Raw genomic sequence first — 24045 nt, forward strand, 5'->3', positions numbered from 1 at the left:
AGAGTCCTTCAAAGCTTTAGTGTCAGTGCTACACGTTTATGTCGTTTCAAAGGCGGTTGAATTAATTTTCTAACTTTCTGAACTATACGTGAGGAAGGAATGCACTGTTCAAAAATATTATTTTACGATTGCGGTGCAAAACTTTTAATTTTGAAATTTGCATGTTCTCCTCGGGTGTATGCGTGGGTTCTCTGGTTCCCCCCCAAAAGCATGCAGATATGGGGATTGGGCAAATTGGACGTTCTAAATTGACTCTAGGTGGGATTGTGAGAGTGGATGGTTGTTTGTCTCCATGTGTCCCTGTGATGGACTGGTGACCTGTCCAGGGCGTACCCCCGTCTTTCGCCCCAACGCTCCCCCGTAACCCTCATGTTGAGGACAAAGTGGTAGAAGATGAGTGAGTTTCAGCAAGTCAAATTTGAGACTGAAAACACTATAAATATAGGCAAGGATTCCGCTGTATTACAACCAGTGCTTTAAGTGGAAATAAATAAGTGCCGGTACTCCCCTTATACAACTGTTGTCAGGTAAATCAGGTGGTGGGCGGACGGTTTACAGCAGATCATTAAGTGATATATTCAAATACTAGAACAAAACATGATGCAGATTTTTTACAAAGAAAATTGTTTTATTGAACTTTCAACTTTCCAGATAAATTTTGCCTCGAGATAGGCAGGAACGCGGCGCGTATCGGTGCACACTGGGTAATGTAGTATAGCCATAGGAGCATAAGTATCACGAATCGCAAAGAGAGAAATAGAACATGACAGGGTACTATGAGCTCATGAGAAGACCCGGTACGCAGGAAAAAGTCCCCGTACGCTAAAGAGGCTAAAATTGATGCATACCGGCCCACTTAAAGCACTGATTACAACCCAAGCATAGCATGTGTGTCATTCAATGAGTTTACTTTTTGTCTGTTTATTGAACATAAAGTGATAATCAGTGCTCTCTGGTTCAACAGCTGTATGTACAAGTGCAGTTTAACTGCATTTTTCCGATACAAAAATTAGTGCTGTCAAATGTTAACACGTCAACGTTAACGCACGGCACGTTTCCATGAAGACTGAGCGGGAAAAAAAGAAAGCGCGACGTCATATTTACGTGACTCCAGATCGTTAAAGTGAGCTAAACGCTAAACTTTTCAAAAACAGAGGCACACATACGCAGTATACAGGTACGCTGGTTATTTGTAGCGCTGCTCTTTTTTTCGTTTAATAAACGGAACGCTCCAGTTCGAGGGTAAAAGGAGCTAATGCAGCGATATATATATATATATATATATATATATATTAGGGCCCTATGATTTCCGTGTTAACGGAATCGCGGACGGAATCGCGGAATTGGCCAATAAAAACGGAATCTAATGTTAAACGCAGAATTTCGCGGAAATTGACATAATGTGACTGAAATGCTGTCATCGTGAGGAGAAGGAACGTTTGTCTGGAGAAATTGTCGGGGAACGCTCATTCGTGGCACCACCCGTGCATCTCGTCACAAACACTCACCCGGTCAGGGTTTCCCCCAGTGCGTGTTGCTTGTTTATTTACTTAATATACACTTTTTTTTTCTACACCGCGGAACAAGTGCACTGCGCCCGCATGTAACCGGCGAGCGTCCCCTTGTCCAGGTGCCGATTGAAACTCAGTCACATACGCCATTATTACGGTTATATTGTTATTGTCAATAAAGATGTTATATTTAGGAATGCACCGATAATTCGGCGGCCGAAACACGGCGAGTAAACTGTGGAACATCACCTGTTAAATGCTGGAAAGTCTCTGCGCAAAAGTGAAACTTATGAACTCCCCGCGACTTTCACTTCACAGCAGAGAACATTCTCTCTCTTTGAACAGTTAACTAAAGACATCGGCTCATCTGATGCATCTGTTATTCCCTTAATTGCAGAGTTGTATGGGGTAATATTGCGTGTAGAGAAATGATCCAGTCGGATACGGAGAAGCGGACGGAGCAGGAGAACAGTACAGTGCAGGGGCGGTGCGCAGAAATCCGTCTGCACCAGATGAGGGGGCACTACCACTTATTTATGTTAATTATTTTACTTTTAAATGTGACCAGCATTGCATGGCTTGTTTTAAGATTCACTGGCATTTACTTAATTAGGATTTAACTTAAGTCAAAACAATTGAACAATTGAGAAGTCAGTGGATTCAAGAAGAAAGTTGCATTTCAGTGGACATTTTATTCACTGACACAAATAGGACACATTCTATGGTGGTAAAGTAAGTATAAAAGGTAAAAAAACAGAATAAAAAAAAATAAAACGGAAAAAACGGAATTCTAAAAAATTAAAACGGAAAAAACGGAATTTGGAAAAAAATAAAACGGAATTTGGAAAAAAATAAAACGGATTTCATAGGGCCCTAATATATATACAAAAAAAGACCTTTGAGTAATGTATTTAAGACCAGCATTTAATATTTTTAATGAATTTAAGACATTTTAAGGCCTTTAAGGTGGGAGTTCAAAAATTGGCCTATGGAGGAGCTACAATCAAGCTAGCTAATGTAGCTATGGCCTTGTAGACGGTTTCCAACTATGATGCCATTGTCTCCACATAATTGCATTGCAGACTCCTATAATCATACAATCTGAAAATTGCTGTTGCTCATTCAATTCAAAATGTTTTTGGGTGTGTCCTTCTCTCAGCTCTCTGCTAACTGCAGCAACCATAGCTTTTCCTTGTTGCAATATCCCTGGTCATTAGCATGACGCTCATGAACGCAGCACACCCTCATTCCGTGCCTCCTCTGTGTCATATTTTGTGACATAATACCTCGCTGTCTGTACAAGACTATACCACTTGTTTACGAGTTTTGTTGACCCCCCCCCCCCACACACACACACAAATGGCCCCCATGAGGAGGACAAAGCTAATGTTATTTACACCCATGTCGCCTTTTGCGCAGACATAATGTAAGGCAAACAGCGCTGAGAGTGTCAGAGCAGCTGATGACTGAACAGATGTTGAAACAACATATGTGCTAACAGTTGTGCACCGGGGAACCGTTCATCATATTTATTGTGCCAACTGCACAATAAATGTGATACCCAGTTATTGTAGTGTTTTAAAACATGCCCCTCATCTCTTCTGCGAACATCAATTTAGCAAGACAGACTTGTATTCCTTTAGTTTTGTCTTTTAGGAAGCGAGGAAAAATAACATTTTCATGACATCACATTTATCCCATCAGTTAAGGACTGGGAGTCTCGGAGAGCAGCACTTGGCACAAACGGGAGTAAACATCCAATCCTGGTTTAAAAAATGGAAGAAGAAACATCATTGTTTAAAAGTCGTGAACGAGTGCGAACGCAGGAAAAACCTAATGAGTGCATCTTTCATTTATTCATTATCTCTTTATCTGTTCACGTAATGGCTACAGGATGCTACCTAAGCATAATCAGATGGTGCTGCAGTGGTGATCAGGTGAGAGAGTGCGCTCTCTGCCAGCGACAGTGCGGTTCTGTCACTAAAGGGACTGACAGAGGGCTTTTGAATGGCTTTTCCTCCCAGATCCTGTTTTGCTGTCTTGGCACAATGTAACTATCTGTGCCTTCCCAGCTGTCCAAATTCATTTTCTCTACTCACACAGTGCTTAAAGGGCAGAACATCTCCACTCGGTTAAGAAAATGATCATATAGCAAGATGTTCAAACATCGGCTGATGAAGTTCCACGCTAGGGAACCATTGACAAGACAAGAATTTACTTTTGTGTATATAAATATATACGTACAGCACTTTTCTAGTCTTGATGACCTTTCAAAACCCTTACGATAGTTTTGCGACTCACCATTTCATACACGCACACATTTATATGGGCGTATGTGGGTGCTACATTCTATCACATTTACACTACAGCACAGCAGGGGCTGCATTTTTGTTCAAAGATGACCCTGTGTGGTTAAAGGAAACATATTAAACCATATTTTCTCCAAGTTAACCTATTTCCCTGGTGTCCTAATGAACATGTCTGTAACATGCTTTGGTCAAAATACCTTAAGGATGAAGCACCACAGCAGTTCAATCACCCTGCCAAAACAGCCCAAAACAGAGGTGGAAAAAGTACTAAAATTATTGTACTCAAGTAAAAGTACCAATACTTTGATGAAATATTACTCAAGTAGAAGTAAAAAGTAGTTCATTTGAAATGTACTTTAAGTAAAAGTTACTTAGTTACTTTGCGTGAGGTGTGAGGGTAGTAGAAATATGACAAAGGGTCAGAATTCCCAGATTATTTTTGAGCTCACGCGCCCGGCGCGACACAGGATATTACGTCACTTTTGGCCCACGCCCTCTATGTACACGTGCCAGTGCTGGTGGTAATAACGTCATCATTCGTCTGGTTCTGGTGTATATTTTCCCCCTGTAGGTCTTCATTGTGCTGAATTTTTTTTTTTACTCAGTAACGGATAGGATTTATAAAGTAACTAAGTACAATACTTGAGTCAATACGTACTCAAGTAAAATACAAAATCTTGATTTTAAATTGTAAAAAAAATACAAAATACACAAAAAAAGTATTCAATACAGTAACTTGAGTAAATGTATTTCGCTACTTTCCACCTCTGCATCAGCGTCAATGAGGCTCCGGCAGCTAACGGCAGCGAAAAGCCATAATTTGCCGACATATATAAAATGTATCCACTGGACACGTAAATCCTCTGAGGCTGGAAGTTTGTGTAGAACTCTGTGCTGCACTGCGGAGCCAAGAATAGAACACTTTGCAGACTTCCGCTCTTCCGGATACTATTGCCCTCGCGTGCACTCTCGCGTTTTTTAGGGACAAATCGGAGCTCCTCGAGACAACAATTCCAGTAAATGTCTCATTGTGGCGTAGCAATGAATGCGGAAGTCAACGTTGCGTGTTTTAACTTCGTACTTAGACTGAGGCGGACCACAAATATGACGACTCATGGGGCCTCCAGAATCCCAAATATAAGTATTAAATTGATTTAAAAGTTGATTTTTGCATAATGTGTCGCCTTTAAACTAAGCTGTGCATATTTTGTGTTACCTTGTCCACAGCATAACTGTCACCATGGTTATCGCCTGTTCTTCCTATACTTATTATATGCATGCACACACACACATGAAGTGTACTCCTACTGCCGGATCCCCAAGCCTGGAGGGTTGTGTCAATTAAGGACATCTGTCGTAAAATATCTGCCAAATCAGGGAGGGAGAAGCTGAAAGGAGAACGTGTGATAACCTTAAGGGTGTACTTAAACTTGAAAGTTTGGCTTCTCGGTAAATGCGATCAAACTTTGACAGCCATTCATCATTTTTCAGCACGTCTCGTCTTTCCCTCCCCCCCCCGTGATGGAGTTGCTCTAAGGTGCTGACCTTTTACTCACACAATGTCCTATTCAAATTTATCAAATATCCCAGCTTACAAAACACGTCTGGTAAATAAAATAAGGGGGAAAGGGCAAGGACAAGAGATGGGAGGAAATTATCAAAAACAAGAGCACAAGCGCATAGCGGAATAAAGTCCACATACCTCGAAAGAATGCTGCATAAAACTGGAGATCAAGGGCACACGAATGTGAGGAGCTGCATCTGGTTAAGATAAAACAGAAACGCAACATTCTCGTTTTACTTTAGTTGGCATATAGGGACATACTGTGTGGAGTGGAATCTAACCAGTGTGGCTTCAAACTTGCATCACACTCTCTGCTTACTTCATAAACACTGCGTTTAGGGAGGACAGTGGTGGTGGAAAGTGACTATGCTGCCTCCATGTGACCGTTTGAGCACAGACTGAAGATGGTTGAGTAAAAGATGAAAAATGAGCAGGATGGAGATGACATTTAATGTCTAATAATAGTTGTAATATTATTAGTAGTAACAGATTGAAATGGGTAGGCATATGTAGTATGCGCATTTTGGCCATTTTTAACCGAGTGGCAATGTTTTGGCATTTTTACGTCTTGGTTTTTTCACACCAACTTCAAATCCTGCATTATTCATGACAAATGGAAAGTGGATTTGGTCAAATAATGTCATACCCATGTGGGAAACGCATATTCCTTCTCCCTATGTGTGTTGCATGTTTGGCACGTTTGACAGAGTGGCTAAGAAAAATAATGTATTATGGAGTAATGTAGCTATTCGGTTAGCTTATCCCAGAGTAATAGTTGTGGGTATTTATACAATACAACATTTTCTTACGTTTCTTTTATAAATTATTTATTATATCGTGTTTTTGTATGCATTTATCTTAAAATGAGCTGCACCTTACGATTATTTTCACGATCGAGTAATCGTTTGGTCCTTAAAATGTCAAAAAACTATGAATTAACAATTCATTGTTTCAGCTCTAATGTGAACACATGTACTACATATGTAAATGCCTGAATATCTGATTTACATAAACATTGTAGTATTTATTATATAAATGTAATATTATATTATGTTATTGTTACCGGCCTCAAGCCTAGGGGTACTCGGGCCGGTAGCTATTGTTGTTGCACAGTTATAAAGACTGTGGAACAATGAGAAAAAACACGTTTTTAGCAGTGTGCGACTTCCTCAAGCGCCATTTTATTCTGCCTCCTATTATCAGAAAAATGCTTGAATCTATAACTAACACATATAAATAATAACAAAAGAAATGACAGTATACAGTGGCTACATAGTGAATACACCGAAATCATCAAATGATTCTAACCACATTCAAAAATTACATAACTTTAATAACATGTCTACCTGTAGGCTATTTCATTCACTCCTGACACAATATCTCCATTTGCATGAACCAATATTATGTGGTGGCGACTATTACAACAACTACAGCGCCATTAACCACCATAAACTTATTAGAATCATGTCTCAAGTCCAATGCATCCAAACCCATTACCTGCACTTCACATTGTCTGCAGTGAAATCAATAGCTAAAATGCTAGCTTGCTACATAACAGACATACATTAACTTCAAACTCGGTTTTCGAACACTTTTAAAACCTCATTAACAAGACTGAATGTTTTTACAATGTCTAAGCAGTGTACTGACCAATTATTAAGTTGCTTTTCCATGTTTTACATACCTGTGGAACAATGAGAAACAACACGTTTTTAGCAGTGTGCAACTTCCTCAAGCGCCATTTTATTCTGCCTCCTATGGGAGGAGGATGGGCTTGGGTTAGGAGTTTTCTCACTGAACCTGGTATCACAGTGCCACCTATGGTCACAAAGTGGAATTACAAGCAAATGACATGTATGGGAGTAACTTAGAATCTAACTGAAATAAATGAAAATAAAGAGAAAGAAGAAAAATAAAAAAATTAAGGGGTGCGTGTGTAATACATATACTAATGAGAGGCTCTTTATTTCCCGACCTCTACATTATATAAATATAACAAGTATCTGTTAACCATTTAAGGTACTACTCAACCATTTGGTGGACCACACCAAATGGAGACCTGTATCTGAAATACTGTAGATTAAGAAGAAGAAAAAAAAAAAATGTTGTTATTGTTATCATAAGCAAATAAAATAAAAGAATAAAAAATGCAAATAAACAATTTTTTCCTTTGGTGCGTACCTTAAAGGGTTAATGAGAAATAATGTGACACCTGTAACATTGTAGATGCTTATGATTTCATAATCAATTACTCTTTGTAACCGTTATTTTGTACACTTTATTCAACCTTTTCCAGTCTTTCCCCCCGCTGATTTAGAAATGTTCTAGTCAAATCATCATCGTCTGCTGATTTACCAGCTTCAAAGGGCACTGACAAATGTGTGCTCACAGAAAAGTCTCTCTGTGTTTGTTAAAAGGATTGTTCGACGGTGCACAAATTATGCAGTAACGCGAGCTACGTGCACAATAAACAAACACACACACAGCGGCAAGGACAGCGTGTGTTCTGGTCTCGGCTACAACAAATACCCACTCAGCCCCTCAGGGCAGATTCAGGTGTGCAGCAGCGGCACCAGGGGGAGCTGCATCTTTGCCTAATGTTTTCATTCAATGGAGCACAAACATAGTTTGTTTTAGGACCTGTCATGGCCTGTTGGGGTTCTGCTTGATGTCGAGATGCCCTAATACATATTGATAATCATACACTGATGGTAATGGTAATAAACCACGTTTGTCACAGTGCACAGGCGCGGGGGGGGAAAGTAGAATGGATTAGCCCAGGTATTATATTCCCCCTGCTCGGCCATATTTCAGTGCTGCTCTGTGAAACGCCGAGCGGAGCTCATTGCATATTCTGCAAAGCACATGGCATATGGTGTTGTATTAAAAAAAATTGCAGGTAAATCCAGAATTATGAAGCAGTTGAAGCAACACTTTGGGCCTCATTGCCGCAAAAATAACTTAATGTCAGTCACCAATCTAGTTGCAGGTGTTCGGATGAGCAGAGCTCAATTAAACCAAATTGGCTTTCACACAGTTATTCAAATTAGTTTAGAATCAAGCACTCACAAAGTAAATATGCTTACCTGGGCAGAATCACTCCTTTTCACCCCCCACTTCAATTCCCACCCTGCCCCCCTGTATCAAGACACTGTCAAGATGGGAGGAACTGAAATAAAACGAATTTACATTTAAATCAGCCTGGAAGCTGCACCAAAATGTGATCAGGGCCTGTGATTTTCCCACTGCCTTAATCAAAGTTTTGATGTGATGACATACATGTCCTGTGAGCAGTTGGCTGCTCTCTCATGAGAGGACCAAGGTAATAACTTATTAATGCGCTGCCCGCACTGCAATTAGGCACCAATTAAAACCACAGGTTGTGTGTCGGACATATTACCAAAGCTCAAAATCTATTAAAAGTTACCGTGGCTCAGGCTCATGCATAGTTGGGCGGGCAAGGCTCCAACTATACGCCACCATATCCTCTCACTATATCCCAGAATTAATATTTTAAATATTATTATTACATTATGTCTCTAGTTTTATATACATACAATAGTGCTCCTGTTGTATGTTTTTTTTTTTTTTAATGGTAATAAAATGAATATTAGATACAAATAAATGGCATGGGAGTCATGTTCTTGCTTATTGCGCCACCATATACTAATATATTTTTTTTACCTTCTGTCTGCCCAGATACAACCTTTTTCCTTTACACCTTCCCTGGTCCAGTGGAGAGGAAGCTCAGTCAACCTACTCCATTCCCATCATATCAAATCAGGTCCAATTCTCTCTGCATTTACCTCAGTAAACCGACTTGAACTGAAAACACATTATTCAATCAATCTACTGCACCTCCCTCTCACTTTAAACTGCCCCATTTCTCGACTCGTGTAATTATAAATGCTTGTGTCGGTTTGTTTCAGCCTCTTTGTGTGCGGCTTTCTCCTTTCCAGCTGATATGGATGAGCAGGGTATGAAAATGATATTAACTGCGCCCAGGAATAGAAGAGAGATGCTGACACGGGGAAGAAATGCGTCAAATTTGAACTTAGACGAGTCAATGTGGCAGGTGAGACAAAAGAGAAGAAGTGGCATTCAATCAAAGTGCGATGGCAAACGATTAAAACAGAGGTTGTATTAAAGCCTTACAGAGTTCAAAGATGACTCAGAAGTGGGTCAATGCTTAAGACAACACAAAACCCAAATGAGACTGAATGGACTTGAACATTTTTATATTTTTATTAGGGTAGGGACACAAAAAAGAGCAATTACATGGCACATCATAATACTTTTTTTTTTCCTCAGAGGTGTGCAGGGAAATGTCTGGATAATTACATCCCAGTATTAGTAAGATGCAGGAAATAGCAGGCATGGTGAAATGTGTTGCAATTATGCTGCACACTGGTACAAGTTAAAAGCAAATTCTCCGTAGCACAACTACGTACACAAATACAAACAAATTAACTCTGAAACAAACCTTTAATTTATTATTTATCTGCAACGCATGGTTTTCATTGAACCCGAGGAGGCTCAAAGGTAACGCGGTAACTACCGTCGATATTTTGGCTACATTAAGCAGCAGGGGTCTATCTTGTGTCTCTGACGTTGCATCACACAGTTTCTGCCACGTTAAGAAGAGACGTTGGACCCAAACAAACTTTGCTGATGAAACACCTCCAAGAGAACACGAATAAGCAAGTTTCTGATCACGTGAACAGATTTTCCGTGCAGCCAACACAATACCAACAATAACAGAAATGTAGAGAACTCTATTAGACACTAACTTTAAGACCAAATTACTACAGCATTTGGTTTATTCAACTGTACAAGGTTTAAATTCCACCTGGGCACACATTTTTCTCACTACGCTTTCATTATTATTCAAAGTATCAGCAAAAACTACTCAAGGCTTTGTGAGGTTTTTGCAGCCAATGGTGGGGATTGAAAAGACGTGGCCTGGAAATCAAAACTATTGTGGCAGGAGCGATGTCTCCTCTTCTCGTAATTAGGTTAGCCCTGCTCTTTTACACCAATTGCCACCAGAGGGCACATTATAAAAGGGAAATAGCAGGCTCCTCCCACTTCCTGGCAGCCTCACTTCCTGCCTCTCCATTCCACTGGGTCCTCCTGGATTAGTAAGATGAGCACAGTGTTTCCGTCCAAGGTGAACCAACAATGCCTGACGCAGGGCTTGCGCTAAGGTTTATTTGTTTATGATGTATAGATTTCCAGTTCCATTTTTGTTCCATCTATTTGATGTTGTGCTTTATGATTTGATTAGTTCCATTTCCATCTTTTAGTTCAGCTTGTCTTTGTGTACTTGAATTACTTTAGTTTGGAACATACTTTGATTACCAAAGAAGTACATTAATCATTAGTGAAGTAACCTGGAACCACGCTCTGTCCAGAGGTGGAGTTGTCAACTCTTCTTCTTCTTGAGGTTTCTTTCTTTCAGATGACAAAATTAGAACTCTTTCAGAGCTCAAAATTAAGAAGGTTGTTGGCCTCAGACCAAGCAGCATGCAGTGCCCCATCCATTTCTGAAGCCACTTGGTTGCCAGCTGCCAATCTATGACTGGCCCCACCAATAGTAGCATCACAGTCATGGCACTTTCGATTCTCCATAGCCCCTCCACACTCGGTTATAACGTAGACATGACCATTAGGGCATTTGTACCAGTGTCCGGGGCGTATATTCATGGCTGAGACGATCATCTTTCTCTCCTCATCACCAATTCCCAAGCCGGAGTGTGGAAGCTTCCGGTTCAGCTCTTTCATGGTTTCCTTCACTCTTTGTTGGTCTTGCTCAGTGAATTGGCCACACTGGTGTAGGACCCTTGTCATTGTTTGCACCTCAAGCTGAATCGTTCTACTTTGTGCTCTCTTCTCTGCTTCATGACAACGGACATTGAGTTCAGCAAGCAAGGTGAGCCTCTGTAACTGTCTCTCCAAATCGAAGACCTGCTGTTCTGTAAAATGTTGGTTGTAGCAATGCAGCCAGCGCTCAAACTGCTCAGCATCCATTGTAAAAATGGAACTTTGCTTCATTGACATTTTTTCTTTTGTCTCAATGAGCTCCGACACTCTCGTCAAGAAAGCCATCGTGTTTTCTAGCACCCACAGGTCTTTTTCTGTGAGACCAGGTTTTTGCAAAATGTGATCGATGTCCCTGTATTTCTGAAGCCTTTCACAGGTGGCAAGTCTTTCCTCCCATTGTCCTTGAAGAGCTGCCCTGTGCTTTTCAATATCTTCTGCATGTGCATTCATCTTCATCTTGACCAACTCAATCTCAGCCAGACTGCGGTTGATGTGAGCTCCATAGCGAAGGTTTTTGCGGACTGGAGTCCGACACTTGGGGCATTCCTTGAGTTTAATGGCCACCTCTTCCTCAGTTGCCAGCTGGTTGTCATCCATTCCCATGTGCCTGTCCATGGATGTGTATTCAATGATGTGTCCACAGTCCTCCAGTTGAATAAAGCAAGCCTCAGGGTCATCCTCAGTTCCAAAGAAAATCTCTGTGACCTCAGCATGGTCACAGATGCGGCATTTACTGGGACATTTGTCTCCACACAGGCCTATGCATGGGTGGCCACACTTCAGGGTTTTGCCACAGGGTTGGGTGCAAGGCGGACGATCACATGGCTCACTGCATAGCTTACTGCATCTTTGATGAGGGCAATGCCAGGAACAGGGCTCAGTGCATGGAGTACAACGCTGCCCACATCTCTTCTTGCACTCACTGTGGACGCAACAGTTCTCACATGGTCTCTGACAAGGGGAACCCTCTTGAAAGCAGGGCTGCTTGGAGTTGTGAGAGCACACCAGGAGACGCTCACGCTGATGAAAACATGGAACATGGAAGCGTCCCTGATAACACCTCGCACAGCTACCTTGACAGACATGGCCACATTTTAGCTGATGCTCACATCGGGTCCTACAGACAGGCTCCTCTATCTGTGTTTTGCAAAAGCAAGCATCTTGCTGGCTGTGGCCACACTTGAGTACAAAGGAGACCTTTGCCTGACACATACTAGTGCATGATTCCCCGCAGGTGGATTTACATGGATGTCCACAACTAAGCATTTTTGGACAAGGCTCCTTGCATTTAAATGTTCCTGGATCCTGGTGGCAAGGAACCATCTGAGTGTGTTCACACTGGGGGATGATCTTCTGAACCTTCACTGAACATTTTGGGCATTCTTTACAACACACAAGTGGGCACTTGTGACCTCGATCACATAAAATCTTCTGACACTGTTTGGCACACTTGTACTTCTTGTGCTCAGGGTCATAGGGGTGGCAGACACTCGCACAGACATGGCCACAATCCAGACGGAATTGGCAAGGCTGAGTGCAGCCACCCTCTGGTGCTTGTTGGAAGTCCTCGCCACAGGTAGCCTTTACCTGTCGATCTGGATGATTCTGACAGCACAGGGTCAGGGCCTTCCCCATCTGGTTGTTCTCTCGCAAAGTATGAAAGATGTTGGTCCACAGTTTGACCCGGGAAAGTGTCTGACTGTTACCAATACAGTAGAGACCTTTCTTGGCACGAGACAAGGCTACACAGACGCGATTAGGGATGCTCAAAAAGCCAACTTTACCTTCGCTGTTGCTTCGGACCAGAGACAACAAGATAATATCATTCTCTTCCCCCTGGTACTTGTCTACTACATGCACTCTGACCCCTGAGAACTGGCTAGCAGGCATGAGGTTGCGCAGACAGTGGAACTGGCTAGTATAGGTTGTAAGGATGGTAATTTGCTCTGGTTGGTAGTCTTGGAGGAGAAGATAGCGGCACAGAGCGACCACAAACATGGCCTCATGTTGGTTCTGGTGGCTTTTCGCATCTTTCATTTCTTCTGGATGGTTGTGCTCCACAAAGAATAAATTGGTTTTGAGCCCCTGAAAGACAAGATATTCTGGGTAACTGATAATTACAATATTTAATATTCTTATGTTTGCAGACCAACAATTCTTATACACGATGAAAAACAGGCAAGTAGAAGATGAAATACACACCTTAATATCATCATACTCCAACACAGAGGAATGGTTTTCCAGCGTTGGGTAGATGTGGGGGGTCAGAAGACGAGCAATATCTGGCCTCATACGATGCTGTCAAACAAAATAAATGAACACACAGTCACAAACGTATCAATTCAAGTGTAATGAAATTAACTTGTCCTTTATTGCTTGTCAAAGTTTTACTGAGTAACAGATCCCGCAAAAGATAGAAAAAAAAATGCAAACATGAACACATACCTGGTAGTTGAGCCTGACATAAGGAACTCCCACATTCACCATTCTCTCAAACATGGAGATTTCCAGGTTGAAGTTCTTAGCAAGTCCATAAACTGTTGCAGTGGGGTGTAGCTAAAGGGAAGAATCACAGTTTTGTCACTAATTATTGTTATAGGAATATAATGTGTGGTAAAAGTGGAAATATCTTTTTTTTTATGATTAACATGGCAGTTTAGATAATGTTTAATTGAAAATTGAAATGACCCATTTCTGAGCTGAAACTTAAAACTAGCTGATTAACTGCTTTTGCCTTCTCCCACCCAGTGGTGATCAAATTAACCTTCTGAGTTTACTGAAGTGAATCTTTGCTTGATTGTGTTAATGAATGAATAATGCATAACCATGTGAGTGAACGATTAACGTTATGACTGTCATGGTCGTCACTCCAACTGCAGCTCTGCAAAGGCTATAGTGAACACCTACACAGAGGAAACAACTTTTGATAGAGCAGCAATGTCTAGACAGGATAAACAATATGTTGGATGGGAATAATGAATGTATGCAACTGCACTCTAACTTTCTTTTGCTGTCCTGTTAAGTTTTGAGGCTGATTTGCTTGTGTGTTTGTGTGTATATGCATGTGTACAAGCCTGTCTGTGCTCAAGTGTGTGTGTATACATGTCCTAATTTAGAAACAGGACAGAACAGTGTGATTGTGAGTGTATGTAGGAGGGGTGTGGGTTGAGGAAAGGCAAATTATATTATTAATGTGAAGCATTGTGTTCTGCTCATTTCAACACCAAACCTTGGATTAATGAACAGCACAAAATGCCAAAGCTTATTTTACTCATAAAATGTGATCAAACCACCTCCATTACATGTACTGCACATATTAAACTTCCACAAGAACAACGCTCTGAACGGGGTGTTCATAACGTCTAAATAACTACTCAAATGGTTTGAAACGCACGCTAAACAGAGCAATCCATAATAATTATGTATTTAGAAAAATTTATCTCGTTTAATACTCCAGAAGTCCAATAAATCAGAGATACCACAATATCGACTGCATTATTTCCCAGCTGTAGTCTTCATGTACTGGTACATTAAACTGGACCCACCTCAGGTAGTCATGAATAACTTTTATATTTATTTATCTAATTTATCTGTATAACATAGCCATCGATTTCTAAGCCAAAAAAGGCAATTTTCAAACTCTATTTTAAATTCCATTCTCAAGTCGTGCTGAACCTTCAGGACGAATAAAGAAGTCAGATTTGTTTTTATAGTCAAACACATGCATAAATCCATGTATAAACACAGAGCAATGAGTAAATATAAGGGGGAAGAGCAGACATAAGTTATACAACCAGGAGAGACCAGGTCAGAATACTGAGATGTGTGATAGAACTGTGTGTAGTTGTGATTGCATCCTGCAGATTGCTAGACAGGCTGTCTGGCCATATGTCCTTGGCAGGCCCTGACAAGTTGTTGTAATAGTCTACTGATTTTCAGCATACCACTCCTCACTGTTCTCTTATCATGTCTGGCGTGGGATGTTTTATTTTACTTTGTCCAACATCTCTTTCACCTCATAGAAACCTATAAAACACATCACATGAACGTACAAAGCCCTTTAACTCTTTATGACATGATATCTGTCAAATTTTACCAAGACACATCCATCCATCCATCTTCTACCGCAGGGGGGTGCTGTGCCAATCTCAGCTGACATAGAGAGATGGACGGAGTACACCCTGGACAGATTGCCAGTCCATCACAGGGACACGTAGAGACAAACAACCATTCACTCTCACATTCACGCCTATGGTGAAATTAGAGCAACCAATTTACACTGCCGTTCAAAAGTTTGGGGTCACTTAGAAATGTCCTTATTTTTGCAAGGGAAACGTACTTTTTTTCAACATTAAATGAATCAGAAATACACTCTATACATTGTTTATGTGGTGAACGACTATTCTAGCTGCAAATGTGTTAGAGTGTTAGTGCATTAGTGTTACCAAGAACCTTTAAAAAACCCTTTCCCGAAGAAAGGGTTTTAGTGGGACATTAAGCTATTATATAAGACTGTGTAAGTGCTTACCTGCTGGTGGTCCCCAATGAGGATGAGATGTTGACATGCTTGGCTCAGTGTGGTGATCGTGTGGGCCTCAAAAACCTGCGCGGCCTCCTCTACGATCACCAGACGTGGACGCACTTGCTGTAGAACTGAACGATATCTGGCGGCCCCTGTTGTTGTCATGCCAATAACCTATGAACAAGATGCAGTATATGTTTATTCACACATGTAGTACATAGTAAGTGCTTCCACTACTACCAATTTTATAATTGATTACATTATTACTACCAGATACAGGCGGCCTGCTAATCTGGTAATCTGAATCTTAACCTGTGTGTCATGACTTGGTGACTTCCTCATGTGAACTTGTTATGAACATGAATTGATCTCGAGTTTTGAGATAAAAGCGTTATATAAATAACTATTTTCATAATCGATTAATCGGTTTGAAGCTTTTTTCATTATTAAAACAAGATTTCTGATTGTTTCAGCTTCTTAAATGTGAATATGTTCTTTGTTTTTTTGCTCCACATAACAAAGAAATCATTCAAACTGAATCACTTTGGTTTGTGGACAAAACAAGACATGCAAGAACATCGTAATTTTTAGCATTTTCTGACATTTCATGGACGAAATCGATTAATCGAGAAAATAATCAACAGATTAATAGATTACGTATACCCATGGGTATACCCGAACTTAAGTATACCCATTAATTCAATTATACAGTACCGTGGCTCCAATAAGGAGATGGAGGTCCTCATGTCGTCGTATTTCAGCCAACCTTTCCGCTGCATTCTGATAGGCCTCTTTAGAATCTACAGCTTCGGTGTTAAGCGCTTTTCTGTAGCGTGCCACCCACAAACTGCAGACAAAATGTAAATAATCATCTCATTATGTGTCTTTGTATTTGAGTTAACAAAGGTAATACGACTAGGACATTCTCTAATTTGTCCTGAAAGTCCTGATTTCACAGTGATAAAAGTTCAGTTTTGGCTCTCTGAGGTCAGAAGATCCTCTGGGATACATTTTAATGGTGATTAGTGGATGCAAATATACACACTGGGAATAGACTATACCAGACCAAGGTTGTTTGAGGGGGGATGAGAGGAACAAGGAGAGCAAGAAACATTAAAATGTTGGGGTATGAGAAGATGTGATGGAAAGGTAATGCTGAAAAAAGGATCATATAGATAGTGAATGAAGGAAAGAAAAGTGACACAGAAACTACACCTACCGATAGAGTCTCCATCTGTCTGGCAGAGCAAGGGCCCAAACATCATGGATCTTCTCTGCCTCCTCAACAGGCATGGTTGAGGTTTGCTGTAGCTCTCTTTTGATTTTGCGCATCAGCTTTTTCTTCTGTTCCGGTTGCATCTGCATAGATCGAGTTCATGCATTTAGCATTTTGTTTTTGCAGTAGGTTTTGTTTGTGAAATCTTACTTGAAGAAAAACGTTTTTAAAGGCATTCTCTGATTCACCATGGAAGACGATTAGGGCCACACAGGTAAAAAAATATACTCAGAATTCTGACTTTATTCTCAGAAGTCTGACTTTAAACTCAGAAGTCTGACTTTAAACTCACAATTCAGACTTTTTTTCCTCAGAATTATGCCTTTTTTCCCACAATCCTGGCTTTATTCTCCGAATTCTGTCTTCCTGTGTGGCCCTAATCCTCTTCCGTTGATTCAAAAACTATTCAATTTAAATATATTATTATTAAAATATTAAATTAAGTTCCATGTTTGTCCTATTTTCGGCATACCAGGTGTTGGAGACAAACAGTAATTGGCCATGGGCATGGTACACATTCCACACAAATGGACATACGGTATTTATATGCATGTGCTTAAGGCCACTAAGTAAGTTATAGAGCTATGTGTTTTTGGATGAAGGCCCCACATGCCGATTGGTGATATGAGTCACAGTCTGGGCAATGGTTTTGGGCAAATCCCTCAAATTTGGTGGCAGTAATGTATCGAGAAATCAACACAGATGACTGCTAACAAGCTGACTTAGTAATTCTGATTATTTGCGTGTCAGGACACATTTATACCTCAGGCATACAGAAAAAATGAATATGTATCTGTAACCTATGAAGATCTGGTTGGTTCACACTCCTATCATACTTTAAAGTGTTCCAAATCGGTTTGTCTGAGCAAAGTATTGCAAAACTGAAACTCTTTACATTCTCCACATGAAGTGATCTTTGTCATTTTTACCTCCCATTCACCCTCATGCTGCTCATCCTGTATTTCATCTTTCTCCAGGTTCATAGCCAGCATCAGTTTTTCCACTTCTCTGACAGCTGACTTCATGTTTCCCTTCTTCCCATGATCTCTATCACCTCTGGGACTAATGTCGTCAATAATCCGCTCTGCCTGGATCAGATCTGCCTCCTCTGTGATTTCAATGAGTTCCTCTTCTTCCACTTCCATCTCTTCCTCAGCTGCTGCATCTAATGTGTCAAGGAAGACAGAGTTCATTCACTCAGACAGAATTATACTCATGGTAACTTGAGCTAAACTGGGGTCTGACTGTCATTATTTTTCACAAATAAAATCTAGCAGTATTTACAGCATATCAGTATGTAATAGTCATAAAAATGTCTGCTATTTGTATCTCTCCTTTGACAATATAAAACTTTAACCGGGTCAATTTAGGGCGTAGTAAAACAACCCTAGATGTTATATTGTAATTGCTGTAGTATGAACATTTAAATCGTCCTAAACCTGCTTTCATTTGATTGTCTAGAAAAGTTTGAAGATGAAACTTTGTATTGATAAAAAAAAGAAAAGGAAAAACAGGTTTTAATACAGTTCAAATATTTCAAATACTGTCAACACAATGCAAAGAAAGCAACTATGAGATCCTCCTTCACTGCTTCAAAGCCTTACCCTCATATTCATATCCATACTCTGTCTCCCTCTGCTGGAAGACGATGGAGCCCACACCCAACCACTCCATGATCGGACTGAACTTCTGTTTATTGGCCTCCCAAACTTGTTGTGCGAGCTAGTCATTTAATACACACAACATGATGAGTCAGGGCTATTTTCTCAACATAAAAATTAAATGTTTTGAATCACAGTGACTCACAAAGGGTCTATGCAGAGTGGCCAATTGTCTGTCTGACATGAACTCCTGTAGGAAGTTTTCATGCAGGATGCCTTTCCAGGAACACTCCAGCTTTGTACTGTGATCCTGGATCTTCCTCTCCTCTTCACGCAGCTCCTTAAAAATCTGTTCGACAGGTCATGCATTACATTGATTTGTGGGAGAAATGTGTGCCATATAAAATAATGCAGTAATAGGCTTGTGTCCTTCCATATGTAATTAAGACTTTGCTATGCATGAGAGAAAGGTGTGTCAATCAACTTGAATGATCCAGTTATGACACAGATTGCAGCATGAGTTCACCTCTTTAAATGCCATACGCAGGTGAGACGGCAGTGAGCGTTTGAAGTCATCAGAGCGACTGATCTCTCTCAGATTGAAACGCTTCAGGATCTCACTGTTGCTCCGACCTCCTACTCTGACGATGCCCCTTTTCAGGAATTTGTGGATACCTTTTTAGATGCAGAGAACAAACAAATACTCATCATCATATCCCTTGAAATAGACATCTTATTGGTCCCAAAGAATCCTATACAATAAACAGAGCACAGGCACATGACAAAAACATGAAAACAGGCTTCTGTGGCGCAGTAAAACAAAACCTGCCAAGAGTTATTTGTATTGTGAAAAGATGCCTTTACCAAAACCATTCAAACAAAATATACAATACATCTGATATAAATGGGCATCACTGCTTACCTTCAAGAAACTGATCCAGAGCATGGTTGGTATAACACACTACCAGTACTATACTGTTGCCATTTTCATCCCTCCAAAGATCCTGATTGGTCAACACAGCTTGAGCAATCTTAAGACCAACATGGGTTTTTCCTGAGAAAAAAAATCAACTTTTAACATCACATGATTTTGTATTTTTTCATTTGTACTAATATGCATCATACAAAACTCGTATATTAATTGAGGTTCTCACCAGTGCCGGGAGGTCCCTGAATGATGGCCAGTTCCTTTGTGAGGGCCAGCTTAAGAGCTTTCATCTGAGACTCATCAAGGCCCAACTTCTCCATTGTGGGCCAGCGTTCTTCCTTCAGGCTGTGAAAGGGCTGCATGCGCTTCTGATGTTCAGGTTCAGCAATTGACGACAGGTTGTACATATCTTGTCTTTGCAGATAAGCTGGGGGTCGCAAATCGGTCCTGCACTCCACAATGTTCCTGAAATTATATTATATACCAAAATTCAGCAATAAAATTGTATCTTCCAAACAAATTACGTTTTCAGGTGATAAAGAGCTCATGCTAACATCAATGGCAAGAAACATGTCAAATGTTTCATCAGTCTTTTTGTATATCATATAATACCATGGCGCCGCCATAATTCATTTATGCCAATTAAAAGTGTGATTACTAAATGAATACTCTCAATCTTCCAGATGACTTCAACTCACTAGAAAAAACTATTTTAGATAGTCTTAAACAGGATCACTTTGTTTCCAGATTTTACTCCAGACTGCAATGTCTGAAAACAGACAGACTATCATTTTTACGGAAACTATGGGAGACCCAGCTGAAAACTACGATAGACGGTGAAATATGGGAGGAAATTTTACTTTTACCTTCGAAAATTTCCATATGTAACAGATTCAGAGAAATGCAATATAATATTTTACAAAATGTTTATATATCTCCATATATGTACAGTAAATATACAGCAGGAGCCTCTCCAAACTGCCCAAAATGTAAAACTATATTAGGGACAAGATTTCACTGCCTATGGGAATGTGAGAAGATTCAACGGTTTTGGCAATCTGTATGTGAGGAAGTTAAGGTGATAATTAAGAAGCAATTGCAGTCTAATCCAAAATTATGTTTATTAGGATGTATCCCTGAATCACTAAGGTCACATAAGAACACCATACAATTTTTGTTTATGTTGGGACGAAAGGCTGTTATGAACAAATGGGTAGGAGATGAACCTCCTTCAATACATCTGTGGAAGTCTATGATATCAGAGTATATTTCTCTGGAAAGACTAAGATTTTGTTTAAACGGTCAGAGTGACCTTTTTTCAACAAGGTTTGACAAAGTGTTGAGGTACCTAGGAACTCGGAGTGCTACTGCCTAAACTGTAAGACCTAACAAGGTCCTTTGAGATCATTGCTGTGGAAATATTCTGGATTTGCTACATATTGCACATAATCTGTATGCGCTGTACTGGACTGTTATACTTGAAAATGTTCAATAAAAAGAATGTTCAAAAAAAAGAAAAAGTATGATTACTGAACTTGCTTTGTACAGTGCCTCCTCCTGTTGCCCTTTCAAAAATCCATGTGAACTTTTTCTGTTCCGTGGGAATACATCATCTATCCCTGTGGCCTTGACAGTAAAATCTTAAATTCCTCCACAGTACACAGGCACACCACATACCTCTGGAATGGCAGCTCGTCCTCCCGCTGCTCCTGAAGGCCCTCCAAAACGTATCTGTAGGCCTCAAAGTAGGCTGTGCTCTCCACTATAATGAACACTTGATTGTCCTGTTGAACAGAGTTAGTTTGACTGTAGTTATGTTTAATGTTACTGGTCCCTAAAGATGAAAACAAATCTGATAAAAAAAAAATTCTATACTGTATGTTGTTTGTCTTTGTATACTCTATATACAATATATGTAGCCTGCATCCTACTCAGTCAGCTGAGCTTGGCCCTATCTCCTGTGGTGGAAATTGTCTGGTTGTCCGATGGAGAAGAGAAATAAAGGCATCTTTGAAAAGAAGTTGTCATTGTGTCATTTATGGAGCCAGTTTAACTGGGTCTATGGAGATGTGTAGATGAGTAGCTCAAAGTAAGTGAGTTGCGTTGAGTTATATAGAGGATAAGAAGGAGTTAGAGAGGAAGACGATGGATGGTAAGGAAGATTAACGAAGAGGAAATGTAAGAGAGGAAGACGATGGTGAAAGTAAACAGGAAGACGGTGAAGAGGAGCGAGCGAAGACGACCAAAGAGATAAGGAACAAGGGATAACAAGGAAAAGAGTGTGTGTGCAGCTGATGGGAGGACTGGCTGGTGTGCGTGTGTCCAAGAATCTGTGCTTGTGGTTATCTTGTGAAGACATGGGAGAAAATGAGTATGAGAACAAGTGCTTCTAATCATCAGACGTAGATATAGCATGATTTTGCTATAACACTCTCTAAATGACCCTCCAATGTGGTTTGAACCTAGTTCTGGCATCTGTTTCATATGAAACCACAGTGTAGTGTTGTGTGATAAGACTACAGCAGCACATATAATTAAAGCACATGTTACACTGGTGGACATCTACTGTAAATACACTAAATAATTCCTACAGTGGTTTCAATTACTATATATTTGACACTCCATATACTTGCTTTAGCGAACCATCAGGTTTATGGTCATTTTAGAGCATGCAGGCTGTGCTGTGACTTGTGAGACGTTACCGCGATGGACAACTATACTGTTTCGTCCACCCCATTAATACAAGTGAGAGAAGTACAAAAACAAAAACAACTGCCCCCACCTCGAGTTCAGCCAGCTGGAGTCTGCTTCGTTCGGTAAAGGTAACCTGGACCCGTCCTTTCTGCAGTTGTTTGGGGTCACGCTCTGAAACCGTGGCAAACAGTAGACTCTTAAAGTTATCACAGGACAAGCAGACCAAGGAACCATAGATGAGCCTCTTGGAATTCTCCCAGCGCACATACTGTACAAAGGATGAAAGAAATCAAATTAGAGTTATATGTGTGCATAAGTTGGGACCAGCATTTAAATCAATCCAGAGACTGACCTTAAGTGGCTTATTATCAAACTGGAGTGTGTATGCAAGGCCTGTGTTTGTGCATTTGAGCCCCAGCAACTGTGCATCAAAGTATACAAGGATATCCTCATGGCGCTTTGCTTTCAAAGCTTCATCGGTGAATCCTTTATCCGTTTTCAGCCAGACTAATTGCTGGACTGCATCTCTGAGTGGCTTTACAAAGTCCTCTCTCAGTAGCCGAAAGTGTGTGTCAAGGTAGAAGTGGGTGTCTTTGTAGGGCCGAGAGACGAGATTGGGTCTCAGGAAGGGCCTGAAGTCCTGCTGAAACTCCTCAGGATGTGGGTAGATGGGTATTGTGCGGAAATCCTGCTGCATCTTTTCTTCATCTGAATATGAAATGTGTGTCAATTACTCATCACATCTAAGTACTTGTTTTTCCTCAATGATTGTTCACCGTGCTGACTTTACCTGGGTTCTCTTGATCATTGCTTAAGAGGGAATAGTTGTCCCGCTTTGAATGCAGGGTGCCATCCCTAGATTTCTCCTGGAGGTGAAGGACCAGACCCTGAAGATCCTTCACTTTTTCCTTCATTTCAGGATGAATGTCCACTCCTGATGAACTCAGGCTGTTCATGGAGCCTTGGAACTGCGTCAGTAGCAAACTCACTGCCTGAACTGAGCTGGCAGGGAAGATGCTAAGGACCTAGCAAGCATATATTCAATACAGTTAGTTTAAATAATGCTCAATTACAGAAAGGTAGTTTATGACTTCGTAATAGAAAGAGTAACACAAGCCAAAATCAATAGGAAGAGCTTATTTCTGTATTTGTGTTTTGATCTTTAAAACACAAATGATCAAGATTGTGGTCTCACAAATTCTGAGAATTAAATATATAATATTTGTTATGATTTCCTTCATTAGCGATCTGGTTTCCATACATGCGTTCTTTATTTTACCTGATGGAGAATCGTGAGGATGTTTTCTAGTTGCTGAGGGTACTTTGCCCTGCGGAGATGGTCGGACTCTGACACCATGCCAACCAGATAGTAGGGCAGAGTGGTGCGGAAGAACCCTGAATCCTTTATGATGCTCGCCAGGTGCTGCAGGGTTCCTCGCTCTCCTTGTGCTTTGAAGGCTTTACTCAGCACCAGGCAGAGGAGTTGGACAAGGTCCTGTCTCATTTCCGTCGCACACAGGTGCTCGTGTAGAGCGGGGGAAGATGAGAGAGTGATGGCCACCACAGACGGGTCTTTTCCAGAGAGATCTTCCAGCGTTTTGTAGCCCAGACGACTGCCCATTGGTGCCCTAACGCCACCAGTAGATTGTGATCTCCCTCCATTACTTATCTGTCTATCTCTTGAACCAGTTCTTCTGTGACCTCCTCGTGCTCTTCTCCCATCCACACTCTGTCCTCCTCTCCTTGCTACTTCTTTAATTTCATCTTCACCCGGCTTTCCATTTCTTCCTAGTCCACCTCTTTGTCCCTCTGCACCA

The 24045-nt window shown here is 40.7% G+C and overlaps 1 protein-coding gene across 1 annotated transcript; it reads right to left on the bottom strand.

Moving 5' to 3' along the window:
* Window positions 1-9669: 9669 nt before the first annotated feature.
* znfx1 (zinc finger, NFX1-type containing 1) lies at window positions 9670-23978 on the bottom strand. Its single transcript, XM_083891883.1, has 17 exons — window positions 23508-23978; window positions 23019-23253; window positions 22581-22936; window positions 22317-22496; window positions 21212-21318; window positions 19761-19999; window positions 19529-19660; window positions 19133-19281; window positions 18812-18955; window positions 18610-18727; window positions 17935-18170; window positions 16949-17088; window positions 16444-16576; window positions 15736-15903; window positions 13653-13763; window positions 13410-13505; window positions 9670-13292 (listed from the first exon to the last, which is right to left on the bottom strand). The coding sequence occupies exons 1-17, from the start codon at window positions 23847-23849 to the stop codon at window positions 10866-10868; spliced, it is 5313 nt and encodes a 1770-aa protein (XP_083748009.1). The 5' UTR covers window positions 23850-23978; the 3' UTR covers window positions 9670-10865.
* Window positions 23979-24045: the final 67 nt, after the last annotated feature.

This window comes from Microchirus variegatus, assembly GCF_963457635.1.
Source record: "Microchirus variegatus genome assembly, chromosome: 7".
NCBI lineage: Eukaryota > Metazoa > Chordata > Actinopteri > Pleuronectiformes > Soleidae > Microchirus > Microchirus variegatus.

Coding starts and splice junctions, on each gene's coding strand:
- znfx1 (XM_083891883.1), bottom strand. CDS start 23,849: ATGGGCAGTCGTCTGGGCTACAAAACGCTGGAAGATCTCTCTGGAAAA. Junction 17,089..17,934: donor AGCATGAGGGTGAATGGGAG/GTAAAAATGACA, acceptor CGATCTATGCAG/ATGCAACCGGAACAGAAGAA. Junction 13,506..13,652: donor ATGTCAGGCTCAACTACCAG/GTATGTGTTCAT, acceptor TTTGTTTGACAG/CATCGTATGAGGCCAGATAT.